This window comes from Lycium ferocissimum, unplaced genomic scaffold (genome assembly GCF_029784015.1).
Source record: "Lycium ferocissimum isolate CSIRO_LF1 unplaced genomic scaffold, AGI_CSIRO_Lferr_CH_V1 ctg10053, whole genome shotgun sequence".
Taxonomy (NCBI): Eukaryota; Viridiplantae; Streptophyta; class Magnoliopsida; order Solanales; family Solanaceae; genus Lycium; species Lycium ferocissimum.
Genome location: NW_026713126.1, coordinates 14289 through 30203, shown reverse-complemented (window position 1 = coordinate 30203; position 15915 = coordinate 14289). Strand labels below are relative to the sequence as shown.

The 15915-nt window shown below is 39.8% G+C and overlaps 1 protein-coding gene across 1 annotated transcript; it reads left to right on the top strand.

Moving 5' to 3' along the window:
- Positions 1-14726: 14726 nt before the first annotated feature.
- LOC132041378 (uncharacterized) lies at positions 14727-15255 on the top strand (the record flags this gene model as incomplete). Its single annotated transcript, XM_059432090.1, has 2 exons — positions 14727-14970; positions 15161-15255. Coding segments are annotated over exons 1-2 (339 nt in total), but the record flags the coding sequence as incomplete, so codon positions are not given.
- Between the last annotated feature and the right edge of the window lie 660 nt (positions 15256-15915).

Sequence of the window (15915 nt, the reverse complement as noted above, 5' to 3'; positions counted from 1 at the left end):
GGTCCGTACTATTTATACGGACCGTATGTACGCGTACATTTGGTCCGGTGGCTGGTCCCTCCTTTGGCCAACTATACGGCCAATTATACGGCTGGTATCATTTATACGGTCCGTAGATTGGACCGTATAATGCTCAGTGATTCCGTTTTCATTCTCGTCGACTCGTTTGATCTCCGATCCTTATGGAACCTTCTTGGAACTTGTTTGACACTTCAATATCAATCTTAGGGACATCTTCCCACTTCTCTAAGGCATCCTTACGCCCTCGTTAACTCGTTGCTCAAAAAATTCTTGCCCGATATACACCATGCGACTCGCTTTCCCTTAATAACTTTCTTTCCTCACCTCACATTTCCTTGAAACTCGTAATTAGGGCCACTTACATCCTTTCTTGCTCGATCAACATTGCATACGTTATGACCTTCTCTCGCCTACTCACTGTACATGTATGGAAAATTTTCTAAGGCGTAACAGGGAAGCAGAAGAGGCAATGAAGACTGAGTACCCACATTTGTTCCCAGCAGTACAGGAGGTTCGATCTGAGGCATCATCGCCCCCAGGTATTATTTCATTTCAGTTATCGTGATTGGTCGTGTGAGGCCATGGTATTGTGTGTTATAGTATGTGGCCCTGTGTGGCATTATTTTGGGTTGCTGCGTGCAAGATGGATTGGTGTAAGTACAGGGGAAACTCTGTTGAAATTTTTATAACCCAGTATTGTTCAAACATTCGAGGATGAATGTTCCTAAGAGGGAAAGAATGTTCCACCCCTCGCTTTCGTACTAGTCGAACCTATGGTTTCCTAGTCGGGTATGCCCTTGGAATAGAGACCCGAGCCCGAGTTTGGAGGTAGAAAGTGCCTTACCCCGTGTACAAGGGTACCAGTAGATATTCCTGGAAATTTATAAAGTTAGAAGTTGAACGAATCAAATCGATGCTGTCTGAACTGAATCAGAAAAACCTGCAGACACCAGTCATCGTCGACGAGTCATCGACGGACGGTCGATGTGCGGCATTGACAAGGTCCCGCAGCCTTGCATCTGTAGGCGCAGGTCGACGGAGCTGGTCGACGGCTCGTCGACGTCGAACCGGACCGTTGTAGCTTTTTTAATTCCAAGTATAAATAGGTGGTTCACGACCAATTTCATATTTTCCTCCTTTCCAAATCGGAAAAACCCTAATATATTCTCTCCCAATATTTTTCATCATATTATTGAAGATTTGACAAGATCCGGACCTCGTTAACCCGAGCTTGTGAAGGAGAAGGTTGCTTCTAGGTTTCTTCAAGGTTGTGAAGCTTAAGGAGTTGAAGTTGAAGTGATTCTTGGGATTTTTGACCCCTTAGGGTATGTAAATGATTTCTATCCTTGTATTTGAGTTTATTATCAAGAGTTTTAGTGATTTAAGTAAAGAGAAAGTATTTGTGGGAGTGGTAAGTTGATGAAGAACAAGATGGTGACTTGGGGTTATATTAAGAGATGATATGGAATGGATTTAAGTATATTTTGATATATCTATATGTGTTGTTATTGTTTTGTGGGTATTGTGGTTGCTGTTGGATTGAATGAGAAGTTGAAGAGTTGTTAAGCTTATAAGGAAAATGTTGCCCATAAATTGTCAAGCTCTATTCGTGTTTAAAATGATTAGTAAGCGAGGTAAATAGCCTAATTAAGCCCTATGTTATCTTAATTGTAGACTTTCAAGTTCGGGAGGTAGAAGTTGGACGATTGAGTATACTTCAAGGTATGTTAAGGCCATTCTTTCCTTCTTTTGGCACGATCCTATGATATGGTCCAACAAACGAGTAAGCGAGCTTCCATATTACTCTACTCTTAGAAGCATTAGAAGTACTTCAGTTTTTAATGTTCATGTACCCCATTCATGAGTGATCCTTCTGTTCATGGGTCCAGTCTTATGTAGCCAGCTCTGTGCATACAATTTATTCATGCATTACATTCATTATATATTTATGTACTTTGACCCGTGACCAGAAGGCGTTATATACGCGAATATTAGATATATGTAAAGTATAAGAAGAGATATAGGTGTTATACACACATTGCCACTATGATGATGATATTGATTATGGCCGTAGAGGAGCCGATATGATATGATGAGATGCCATAGAGGCTTTACAGGCGTTATATACGCACACACATCAGGCGTTATATACGCACATATATCAGGCGTTATATACGCACACATATACAGATGCATGACCATCATTGATAGGCTTGAGCATGCATATTATGTGCCCACAGAGGCATTGTCAGTTATATAGATTTATGCAGATTTAAGTAGGTACTAGTTCATACAAGTACATGCAGTCAGTCATTTCAGTTTATAAGTTCAGATCTTATCCATGATTCTTATTATATATGTTGTTCTTGTGCCTTACATACTCGGTACATTATCCGTACTGACTCCCCATTGCTCGGGGGGCTGCGTTATGCCCGCGAGTATAGGGAGACAGGCAATTGGTCCGGCTCGAGGGACCTCTAGATCTAGCAGAGGTCAGTACGCTCCATTTGATCCGGAGCTACAGTCAATTTTGGTATGCCACCCTTTTGAGATGTGTATGCATATGGGTATGACGGGGCCCTGTCCCGTCCTTTCTACAGCTTTTATTCCAGTAGAGGTCTGTAGACAGTTGTATGTAGTAGTCAGACGATGTAGCCTTGTCGGCTTCTATTCTTTTGTGTACAGTATATGTAGCAGCCTAGCTGGCTTGCACTGTTCTTCCACATGTTGTGTATATATATGCAGATTGTACAGAGTTCTGATGTTTCCTTCTTATGAGATCAGTTTATGCCGTTTATGGGCCTTTGATATTCAGTATGTTTCAATACAAGTTTAGGGGTGTTTGGTCGCTAGATGTCAGACACTTGTCACGACTCATCGGTTTGGGTCGTGACAAAGAGAGAATTGAGTACAACACGACAATTTAGGTAATAAGTCTAATCACAATAACAGGGCGACGAGCCACAATCAACAACAATCAGCCCAATTGAAATCCATCCCGAATCGCCACAGTATGAATACAACTAAACCTCATATTTCAGTACATAAAGTAATGGCGACAAGCCCACAAAATCAGAAGTCATAACAACCTAGCTAATATCCAACCAAAACACCATGTCCGAAGACCTAATCATGCTTTCTCCCGTCAATTCTACACAATACATATGTTTCACTAATCAAAGTATAACTAAAGTAAAACGTAACCTACCTCGAATGCAGAACATGAGCCACGAACTACTCCACACGCGCCTTCTATTTCCGAAGCCCCTCAGAACGGTCAAAGTCTAACAATATGATGCTAACTAAGCAACAAACTATGTATTTAAACAATACCAATAATTTGGGGAAGAAGACCCACTTACTTATACCCTTTTCAATGGATAAAATCACCCTTTAATGGTGAATTTATCATAACTTCTATCTCTACAATCATTAACTTTCAATTCATGGGTTTCTAATCAATTTTACCCCCTTCGAACAGATTTTTGGACAAAATTTCCATTTTTATTAGAATTGTAAGTCTCAACATGCAATTTCAATCATAAGAAATCAAATTCCTTCCTAGAAAGTGATAATCTATACTCCTAGATGATTAATCAACAACAAAATCAACAACCCACCAATTAATTAAGGGTTTACTAATTCTAGGATTTCTACACACCATTGATGGACCTTAAAATAATCATGGAACTTGAAGAAGAAAGGAAAAGGAACAAATATGGGGACTTACCCTCCAAGATGCTTTCACTAAAGAATGGAATAAAGTTTGCCTCTTTCTATCTTGAAAACTGACTTTGGGGTCTTGTGGGTAATGGTTCAGAGTTGGACTATAAAAATAGAGTGTTCTGCCCCTGTCGGTTGCTGCAGCGGTCACCATGGCCACTGTGGCAGTCCCACTATAGCGGCCATGGGTCCTCTACAGTGGACCTGCTGGAACAGCCCGAACAAAAAAGGCATAACTCCCTCATGAAACGCGACGATTCTTTTTGCTATAGCTTTGTAATTATGATACGGATCTAATGGTTAAAACGGCACACAAAACAAAGGTCTTTTGATCAATCTGGACCCCTTTCTATCCAAAGACCTACGGCGAAAACATCGAATACGAGCGCGACAAAACCCAAACCCATCTGAAACTCTTCGGAACCTCACCAAAACTTGTGGGCAAGTTCAAAATCATCATATTAACTTGTTGGAACTTCCAAAATATTGACATGGGGTAATCTTAACATGACGTTAACTGGTCAACTCTAACTCATTAACTTAACTAGCTTCTCCTTCAATGACTCAATTTATACTCGAACCTTGCGGGAACCAACCCAATGACTTCATTAAGTCATAGATCATACTAACGGGACTTGGGAAAGGGTCAACAAGGTTAAATGAGTCAAAACACTATAACGACCAAATGGGTCGTTACAGGCCTTCGATTCGTTTCAGCCGTAGCAAATAGACTAAGCAGGCACGACTCATTCGGTCATTTGGCCCTTACAATAAATTCTAGTGCAGAAATTTTAGAAGTTTTAAATATACAATTGATTCGGCCTCGTTGGGCTATGTGATAGTCCCTTAGTGTTTGTGTTCGAAGTATGAGAAGAGAAACACTATCGTTGATACTGGGCAGTCCCCAGTCCCAATACTTGGCTGGTCTTCGGCATTTAAAGTAACACGCTGTATGTTGTTGCCTTATTAAAAACCTTGCCTGAAAACCCACTTTGGGACAAAATCGAGCTAAGGGAAAAAGACTGCAACACGTCTTTTCAGGCCTAACTCTAATCTTCTTAACTTCGTTCTGGCTCGCTCCTGCAAAGATCAAAACAAATAAGTTCAAAAAATTCACGAAGGGTGCAAGGATCGTACCTTAACAATAATATCTCTTTAAGTGTGCTATATTCCAATAACTTGGCAGCTGCTGGCCGTCTTCTGACTCAAGTTGGTACGAGCCTTTGCGCTTATTCCAATTACCCTGTACGGCCTGTTACACTTTGGAAATTTCGTGTTGCTTGCATTATGAGTAAACTAGCGTGAGCTTAAAGTGGGTATGAAGCCCTTATAGGGTTAAGGAGGGTATCTAATAATTTTAAGTATGTAGCTTAAGGTTTTGGAGTTAAATGAATCGGCGGAAGTAAGTTCGTTGAAGAAATTGGAATTGGAGTCATGTTTTGGGAAGATTTCGTATCATTTGAGTTATGAATTGCTTATCATAACCCTGAGAGGAAGATATAGAGCTCCTTATATGGTTAATAAAGTTTTATACAAGTGCCAAGAAGGTTCCATAAGGATTGGAGGTCAAACGAATTGAAAAGAACGCATTTTCACGAAAATCGGAGAATTTGGGAAATATGCTGTGCTGTATATTGGCCGAAAACTCACCTTAGCTGAGACTACTGCCCAAAATCAACCCCATGTTGTGGAGGGAGTATGCGGCCACATACGGAGTATGTGGTGCCTCATACTCTCCGCAACACGGGGCGGTGGGGCGATTTTCAGCCCTTTTTAAATCCCAAAGGACCCTATTTTTCACATTCACTTTCCACACCCTTCTCTCCACATCATAAGAAAGTTCTTGAAGGTTCCACAACATTCTAAAACCTTCACTACCATCAAGAGATAAGATCAAACACCAAATCCTCAAGGTAAATCCATGGAAGATGATGATTCTTGTTTCTCTTCAAAGTTGTGATGAACTTGGTCTTGGAAGGATTTGAGTGAGGTGAAGTTCTTCTATTATAAGGTATGTTCTCCACCTTACTATTATGATTGAGTTGGTTTAAATGTTTAGTAACTTTTGGGAAGGAAAAGAATTAAAGTGGAGAAGTCACAAAGTATTGAATTGAAGTTGACGACTATGAGGTAAAGTTGAAAGGGGATTTTGGATTAATTTGAGATTAAATTGAATATAATTCTTTGATTATGATATTGTAGATGTTGTTATGATTGTTTGGGAGTTGTTTTGGTAATTGGTGGAAGTAGACAAAATAGGGGAAGTGCTGCCTAATTCCGCTAGCTCGCTAATTACTCTAGTTTGGATTTAAGAGTGTTTTCAAGACTTAACCTTAGTATGAATCCTCTAGAATGTAGATTTGTGGGCTTGGGAGGCGAACGTTAAGTAATTAAGGAGACGTAAAGGTATGTTAAGGCTAACCCTTTTGTTACACCTCAAACTTTTAGTACGTCGAGCTGTGAATAGAATAACACAAGCTTAAGGGGAACATGGAGTCCATATGGACTTAAGGAGAGTACTTGATAGCTTCAAAGGGTATACGACAAGATTTTGAAGTCATACGACTTGGAGAAACTAAGTTCGCCAAAGGAAGTGAACTATAAGTTGGGTTCGGGAAAGATTTCGTAACAACCGAGCTAACGTTGATTTAGTAACACCTTGAGGAGAAGTTTTAAGGCTCCTTAGATGGTTAATGAAGTATAATACAAGTGTCAAGAAGGTTTCACAAGGATTGGAAGTCAAACGAAACAACGGGATCAACTTCGGGAAATGTGAGTTATACGGCCACTTATACGATCCGTATAAGGGACCGTATAACCTGTCTAGAGAAAGTTCCTCCACTGGAAGTGTTATATGGTCACTTATACGGACTGTATAAGTTATACGGACCGTATAAGTGTCTGTATAACACTCGACAGGCAGCTTTTAAATTTTATATAAAGAAGACTCCAAGTTTTTATTTTTCATTTCTCCCTCTCTCCACACCTCTTGAAGCCTATAGAATATTCTATACACCATACCAACACAAATTGAAGGTAAGCCAAAGATCAAACACCAAGAATTAGTAGAATCAAGTGCAAGCTCACTAGGGCTTGTGGAAATCCAAGAGTCCCTTTGGTATTGAAGTTGGGTTTTCTCCAAGTGAAGTATTTTCATCTAAAGACCATTCCTCTATGATCAAAGGTGAGTTTCACATTAAATTCATATAACTAAGAATATTAAGTAGTTGAAAGATTTGGATTATGGAAGAAAGTAGAGTATGAAGTTCAAATATGAAAATAGTGGTATTCTTGAATGGTAACTTGACTTGAGTCATAGTTCTTGACATACCATGAGTGTAATCTTGTTGTGAATGATGCAAATGATGTTAAAGGAGTGTTATATGAGAATGAATATGAAGTTGTGTTGCAATTATGATTATGGGTGACTTTGAAAGGGAATGTTGGGAATTGAATAATGTTTAACTTGATGAAGTTTATCGATTGTAATATCGTAGGTGTTATTATTGACGCTTGGGAGTTGTTTACTATATGGAGAAGGTTGTTGAAACAAAGAAAACGCTGCCCACTTTTTGTTAGCCCTTAGTTGTTTTAGTTGAGGCCTAAGTATGTTTCCGGTTATCTAATCTTCGTGCGAATTTTCTTGAATGTAGAATCGTCAGCTTGGAAGGAGAACGCTAGTTGTTGAGGAGACATGAAGGTATGTAAGGGTAGTCCCTTCTTTTCTAAGGCATGATTCCTATAACATGATTTCCCCTATCTTTTCATGACTTTCTTACATTTTGAAAGTTACAAGTCCATGATCATTAAGAGCTTCTTATGAGATACAGATAAGAGATGGGTTACGATAATGTCAATAATAATGATGATTCTATGTCCTGAGATTTTAAAGCTTATGATATGATGCTATTATGATGTTAATGATATTTACATGATTCCTTGATGCTATTCATTGTTGATGGCCTCACCTTATAATGCTAGTTCATTCAAGGTGAGGCATGACGACCATGATGTTCCATAATGTAATCGGAGGTTACCGACCTTACGTCACTCCGATAGAGTTACAGCTTTTGCTTGAGCTCTTATGCATACTTTATGTTAAGTATATGATAATGATTACACCGTGTCTATATGGCACGGGCAGCAACGCTAAGGCAGGCGGCTTATGGATGATGATGACAACACCACTAGTGGGCGGCGTGAGATGATTCCCCCGGACGCGGGAGGCCCGGACACGGGCTAATGATGTTATTGATTCAGACAGTTATGTATGTATGTGTGATTTGTTGTAAAGGTAAAAGTGAGCATGCATGATTCCGCCTCAAGAGGCAAGCATTTACAATTATCCTTTCTTCTGATGCAGTTACAGTTATCCTTTCTTCTCATGCTTTCTATACTTTCTTATTATGTTATCATATACGCCTTACATACTCAGTACATTGTCATACTGACGTCCTTTCTTTTATGGACGCTGTGTTCATGCCCACAGGTAGACAGGGAGACGGCCCGGTGCTGAAGAGCCTCACCGACAGGCAGAGCACTCCACTACTCCGGAGTCGCCACTTATTGGTACATTCTTTTGTGTACATATTGAGGGCATGGCGGGTTCCTGTCCCATCCTCATGTTTAGCACTCTTGTTAAAGGCTCGTAGATACATATGTGTGGGTAGTAGATGTTATGTAGTCTCATCAGTGTATATTCTGTAAATTATTTTAGTAGCCTTGTGGGCCTACACATAATTATATGTATAATTTGGGAGATGTTAGTGATCATTTCATAGTAAGTTTACTTTGAGAATTATGTTTGTGTGTGATGAGTATGATAGCTAGAAGGATATGCTGTGCTCGGTAGTCAGCTTCGGGTACCCGTCATGGCCCCCTAGTCGGGTCGTGACACCTTTCTTTCTAAAGGCACGATTCCCTTATTATGAACCCATACATGATATCCATAATATCCCTATTCCTAGAAATGCTAGAAGCTCAAAATTCTCAAGGTTCTCATGATATTGTTGATAAATGTTCTCTATGATGATGATGATAATGATGATGATGATTCCATTTCTAAAGATACCAAAGCTTATAGCTCTTAATGTTCTCATGATATTGTTGAGTTGTTCCATGATTATTGATTGTAATCATTGTTCTTGATCTCACTTGACGGTAGTTGTTCTTTAAAGGTGGGATATAGCAATGATGATGATTCCATAACGACATATCGGAGGTTACCGACCTTACGTCACTCCGATAGATTTATAGCTTTTGCTTGGGCTCTCATGCATGCTTTTTATATATATATATATATATATATATGTATGTATTTTCACACAAAGACACGCACTATGGTCGGCCGGAGTCGGCATATAGATGTGCACACCAACCGGTAGGCAAATTATGATGTTACCCCGAACGCGGGATGCCCCGGACGCGGGATGATATGATATATGGATCGGGCTTCACGTTCCGCAACCATATATATATATATATATATATATATATATATATATATATATATATGAAAAATGTTTTTTAAAAAAAAGCTAAGCATGCATGAAATCCGCCTTAAGAGGCATTCAGATGTACATGTTATCTCTCTTATCTCATGTTACTTTTCATATCTTTATTATGTTATTATTCATGCCTTACATACTCAGTACATTATTCTTACTGACGTCCTTTTGCTTGTGGACGCTGTGTTCATGCGTGCAGGTAGGTAGGGAGACGGATCAGATCCCTAGGTGCTTCATCAGCAGTTACACAAGAGCGCTCTACTTGCTTCGGAGCTGCAGACTAGTGGTACTATTGTTTTGTGTATACATATCTGGGCACGGCGGGGTCCTGTCCTGTCTTTATGATATTATGCACTCCTTATAGAGGCTCGTAGACAGATGTATATAGTTAGATGTTCTATAACCTTACTAGTTCATATTTTTGTATATCATTTTCGACAAGCTTTGTCGGCTTGTATATATATATATATATATGGGCATAGTTGATGATGATTATATGGATGAGCTATTATTTTTATGGATTCATGCCCTTATAGATTGTAATATTCATAGGTTATCTTTCATGGTCCACCTAGAATGATAATGAGAAGCATGTTAAGAGGTGCTCGGTAGGTTAGCTCCGGGTGCCCATCATGGCCTTCTGATTGGGTCGTGACAAAAGTGGTAGCAGAGCAGTTCGTCCTAAGGTATGTCTGCGAGCCTATAACACTCCATAGATCTGAGTTAAGTGTGAAAGTGTCTTAGAGAATTGGACTTTACTGTTTTTGTCAAATGTAAAATACGGCCAAGAATACGGCCCGTATTTTTGAAATACGGTTCGTATACCTTGGGCGTATTTCACCCACCTTCTTAGGTGGCTCACTGTTTTTGGCTATCATAAAATACGGCCAGAGTTTACGGCCCGTATTTTGGCATACGGTCCGTATTTCTGGACGTATTTCACCTGTTCCCTAAGACTGCTCACTGTTTTCATTATTGTTAAATACAGCCACAGAATACAGCCTGTATTTTGAAATACGGTCCGTATTCCACCAGCCGCCAGCTGTGTATATAAATAGCAGGATTCAGTTAATTTTATGAATTATTCTCATTCTCATAAACCCTAAGGATGAAAACCTTTTCTCCAAGTCTCCAAACCTTAAGGTAAGAACATCTTTAACATTGTTAATCAATCCTAGCATTAAACCCATGATTCTTGAATGAAAAACCTAGGGTTTGCAAAGTAATCCTTCTCAAGGTGACTCAAGCTAGGGTTTTGGGTGTTCTTCACTGTAAAAGTAAATTGTTGAATTACGTAAGGCTTAATTGAGGTATGTCCTTTTTGAAAATCTTATTTTGAAATGCATGACTTCTTTTCAAAAGTTCTTTATTGAATAGAAAGGTGAACTTCTCATATTTTGAAACCCTAATTCATATTTTTATCATGGTTGGTGTGTGTGAGGAGGCAAGCCCACATTAGACCTTAATTATACTATACCCTATACATGTATATGTGATCCCAACTATTTTTTCTGTATAAGAGATGATCAATAATAAGGGTTAATGGTTGGTAATGAGGGTTTCATGAGAAAATATAACAATTGAACTTTGTTTAAAGAAGTGGAAACATTTTAAAACTTAATGCTAATGGATGGTGTGACTACATTGAGATAATTGTGATTTAGCTTCTATGCTATAATTCAGCTTCCATGCTATGAATTTAATTGTTGTGTTTGGCCTAACTACTCGGGAGGAAGGGTAGTCACTATGGATCCATGCTATAATTCTTAGATTAGACTTTCAAGGCGTTGAGGGCGATGAATGCCAATAGTTCTGAAGCTGTGAGGTTTTCTTCTTATCAGTTGAAGGATGTTACTCATGCATGGTTTGAGATGTGGGTGTCGGGGATGGGTGATGCTGTTGTAGCTCCTACGCGGGCTGAATTTGAAGAGGCGTTCATGAAGAGGTTTCTATCTGATGAGGAGAGATTTGCTATGGCTACAAAATTTGAAAAGCTGGAACAGGGTAACAAGTCGGTTCGTGAGTATTGTTTGGAGTTCAACCATTTGTCAAAATATGCTTTATACATGATTCCGACTGAAAATCATAAGTTGACTTATTTTGTGAAAGGCTTGGTACCACGTATCAAGTCTGCATGCGCTGCTGTTGCTATGTCGCCTACTTGCACTTTTTCATCTCTGGTTGGGTTTGCTGAATAATAAGAAATTTAGAAAAATAAAGGGAGGATAGATTGAGATCAGAACAAGAAGGCCCGATCGACGGGTGGCTTTCGTGGTAATAGCTATAAGGGAGGGCAGAGTAAAAGGTATTTTGCACCTGCTCAGTCAGGCGCATATTCAAATATCAATGTGCCTTCTGGTGGGCAAGGTCAAAAGAATAATAACGCAAGCAGGTTCTCCCAGGGTAGTAGTCGGTCTGCTGTATGGGAAGATCTTACCGTCATTACGCGCGTATTGGGGGCATCTTAAGAGGGAATGCAGAAAGTGGCTACGCGAGATGGCTGCCATGTCTAACCAAAGGAATGATTCGCCTGCTTTTGCATCTGCTAAAAATCTGCCTGCTGGTAATGCTAAAAATAATAATTAGAATGCTAGTAATAATGGCAAAGGAAATGAAGTTGCTAACACTTCTAGTGGAGGGACAACTCAACTTTATGCGTTGACTCGTAGGGAGGCAGCTGAGGCTTCTGACGCTGTGGTTACAGGTATCATTACTATCTGTTCTCATGATACTTATTCATTGATTGATCTGGGTTCAAATTTATCCTATGTGACACCTTATTTCACTCTTGATATGGGTATGAAACCCGATCCTTTATTGGAACCTTTTGCTGTCGATATGCCTTCTGGTGTTCCTGTTATTGCTTCTTGAGTGTATAGAAATTGTGTTGTTCTGATTAAAGGTCGTGAGACCGTGGCTGATTTGTATGAACTTGAGATGGTGGATTTTGATGTAATTATGGGGATGGACTGGTTGTTCGCATGTTATGCTAATGTGGATTATCACCATAAGTTAGTTCGTTTCGCCTTTCCCGATAAGCCTGTTATTGTGTGGGAGGGTGAAATTGCTAAACCAAAGGGTAGATTTATTTCCTATCTTAAAGCTCATAAGATGATCACTATGGGGTGTATTTACCATTTGGTTGCTGTTACTGATACAAAAGCCCTAGTACCCGAATTTGCATCTGTTCCCATAGTTAGTGATTATTCCAAAGTGTTTCCCGAAGATCTTCTTGATATTCCTCCTGATAGAGTTATTGATTTTGGGATTGATGTTATTCCCGACACCCAACCTATTTCTATCCCTCTTTATCGTATGGCTCCAGCAGAGCTAAGGGAATTAAAGGATCAGTTAAAGGACTTGTTGGATAAGGGCTTCATCCGACCAAGTTTTCTCACCTTGGGGTGCTCCAGTCTTGTTTGTTAGGAAGAAGGATGGTTCCCTTAGGATGTGTGTTGACTATCGCCAGCTTAATAAGGTGACCATTAAGAATAAATATCCTTTGCCTAGGATAGATGATCTATTCGACAAACTTCAGGGTGCTAAGTTCTTTTTGAAGATTGACTTAAGGTCTGGGTATCACCAATTAAAGATAAAGGAGGCGGATATTTTGAAAACCACTTTCCGTACTCGTTATGGGCACTTTGAGTTTCTAGTGATGTCCTTTGGGCTGACTAATGCGCCTACTACATTCATGGATATGATGAATCGTGTGTTTAAGCCGTATGTAGACCGCTTCATTATTGTGTTTATTGATGATATTTTGGTGTACCCTAAGAATCGTGAGGATCATGCTAATCATTTGAGGATAACTTTGGTAACACTTGAGGAGAACGAGATTTATTCAAAATTCTCTAAGTGTGAATTCTGGCTTGAGTCTGTGTCTCTCTTGGGTCATGTGGTGACTAGTGACAGCATTAAATTAGATCCTCAGAAAATTTCAGCGGTGAAGGGTTTGCCTAGACCCATTAGTGCGACTGAAATTCGTAGTTTCTTGGGTTTGGCAAATTATTACAGAAAGTTTGTTGAAGGATTTTCATCTATAGCCTCTCCATTGACTAAGTTGACGTAGTAGACTGCTAAGTTTCAGTGGTCCGAAGCTTGTGAAAAGAGTTTCCAAGAGCTTAAGGTAAGATTGACGTCGACTCCTATTTTGACTTTACCTTCTGGGTCTGGTGGATATGTGGTGAATTGTGATGCTTCTAGAATTGGTTTGGGTTATGTGTTAATGCAGAATGGTAAGGTGATTGCGTATGCTTCGCGACAGTTGAAAAAGCATGAGAAGAATTACCCGACTCATGACTTAGAGTTGGTTGCTGAGGTTTTTTCTTTGAAAATTTGGCGTCATTATCTATATGGTGAGCATTGTGATGTTTTTACTGATCATAAGAGTCTGCAATATATCTTCAAGCAGCGAGAGTTGAACCTCAGACAAAGGAGGTGGTTGGAGTTGTTAAAAGATTATGACTTGAATATTTTGTATCATCCTGGCAAGGCCAATGTGGTTGCTGTTGCTTTGAGTAGGAAGTCTATGGGCACGTTGGCGTATTTGCATGCACATGACATGCTTATGAAAGAGAAATTCGAAGACTTGCTAGTCTTGGTGTCAGACTTGATGAAATCGACGAGGGTGAGTTAGTGGGAGTCACGCCAACCCGATCTAATATCGTGGAGAGGATCAAGTCAAAGTAGTATGATGATAAATTTTTGGCGAAACTGCGAGATGGACTGGAAAGGGGTGAGTACACTTCATTTTTTGTTGGAACAGGCGATAGTGTTTTGTGGTTGCAAGGAAGATTGTGTGTTCCCGATGTTGATGGTCTTCGACAAGAATTGATGATGGAAGCTCATAGTTTGAAGTATTTTGTTCATCCGAGATCCACCAAGATGTATAGGGATTTGAAACAACATTATTGGTGGAAGAGCATAAAGGTTGATATTTCTAACTTTGTGTCTAAGTGTCTAAACTGTCAACAGGTGAAGGCTGAACATCAAAGGCCTGGTGGCTTGGTTAAAAACATTAAGATTCCTCAATGGAAGTGGGAGATGATAAACATGAATTTTGTTGCAGGTTTACCTCGCACGAGGGCCAAGTATGATTCGATTTGGGTGATCGTGGATAGACTCATGAAGTCTGCCAATTTTCTTCCTGTGAAGACGTCATATGCCGTGGTGGAGTACGCCTAGTTATATTTGAAGGAGATTGTTAGGTTGCACGGTGTTCCGGCATCTATCAGATCCGACAAAGGTACGCAATTTACTGCTCATTTCTGGCATACGTTTCAAGAAGGTTTGGGGACTAGAGTGAAATTGAGCACTGCCTTTCATCCTCAAACTGATAGGCAGGCAGAGAGAGCTATTCAAACTTTGGAAGATATGTTGCGTGCTTGTGCAATCAATTTTGGAGGAAGTTGGGATGAACACCTACCTCTGGTGGAATTCTCTTACAACCATAGCTATCAAGCGAGTATTTAGATGTCTCCTTATGAGGCTCTTTATGGGAGGCGTTGTCGGTCTCTAATTGGTTGGTTTGAACCAACAAAAGTGGAGTTGTTGGGTCCCGATTCAGTTCATGAGGCGATTGAGAAGGTAAATCTTATTGTGCAGCGACTGAAGACCGCTCAGAGTAGACAAAAGTCTTATACAGACATGAGGCGTAGGGAGTTAGAATTTGCTGTTAGTGACAAGGTTTTCTTGAAAGTGTCACCTATGAAGGGGGGTAATGCGTTTTGGCAGAAAGGGAAAGCTTAGTCCTCTCTATATTAGTCCTTACGAGATTACAAAAAGGCTTGGGAAGGTAGATTACGAGTTGAGATTACCGGCTGAGATGTCCATGGTTCATCCGGTATTTCACATTTCGATATTGAGATTGTACAAATCTAATCCTTCCCATGTGTTGCACAATGAAGATATTGAAATTGATGAAGCTCTGTCTTATGAAGAAGAACCAGTTCAGATTTTAGATCGTCAAGTTAGAAGGTTGAGAATAAAGGATGTAGCATCGGTTAAAGTGTTGTGGCGAAACCATAATACTAAGGAAGCTACTTGGGAAGCAAAGGAGGACATGAAGAAAAGATATCCTCACTTGTTCCCTATGGCAGGTATGAGCTAGCGTTTTAATTATTCGTAGATGAATTGTGTGTTGTTTGAAACAACTTGTGGTTTAGTGAATTCTTTCTAGGCTACGATTCTCATTCGAGGACGAATGATCTTGGGGGGGGGGGGGGATAATGTAACACTCCATAGATCCGAGTTAAGTGTGAAAGTGTCTTGGAGAATTGACTTGACTGTTTTTGTCAAATGTAAAATACGGCCAAGAATACGGCCCGTATTTTGAAATACGGTCTGTATAACTTAGGCGTATTTCACTCACCTTCCTAGGTGGCTCACTGTTTTTGGCCATCATAAAATACGGCCTGTATTTTGAAATACGGTCTGTATTTCTGGACGTATTTTACCTGTTCGCTATTCGCTAATACTGCTCACTGTTTTCCTTATTGTTAAATACGGCCTACAGAATACAGCCCGTATTTTGAAATACGGTCCGTATTTCTGGCCGTATTTCACCAGCCTCCAACTGTGTATATAAATAGCGGGATTCAGTTAATTTTATGAATTATTCTCATTCTCATAAACCCTAAGGACATTTTTAACATTATTAATC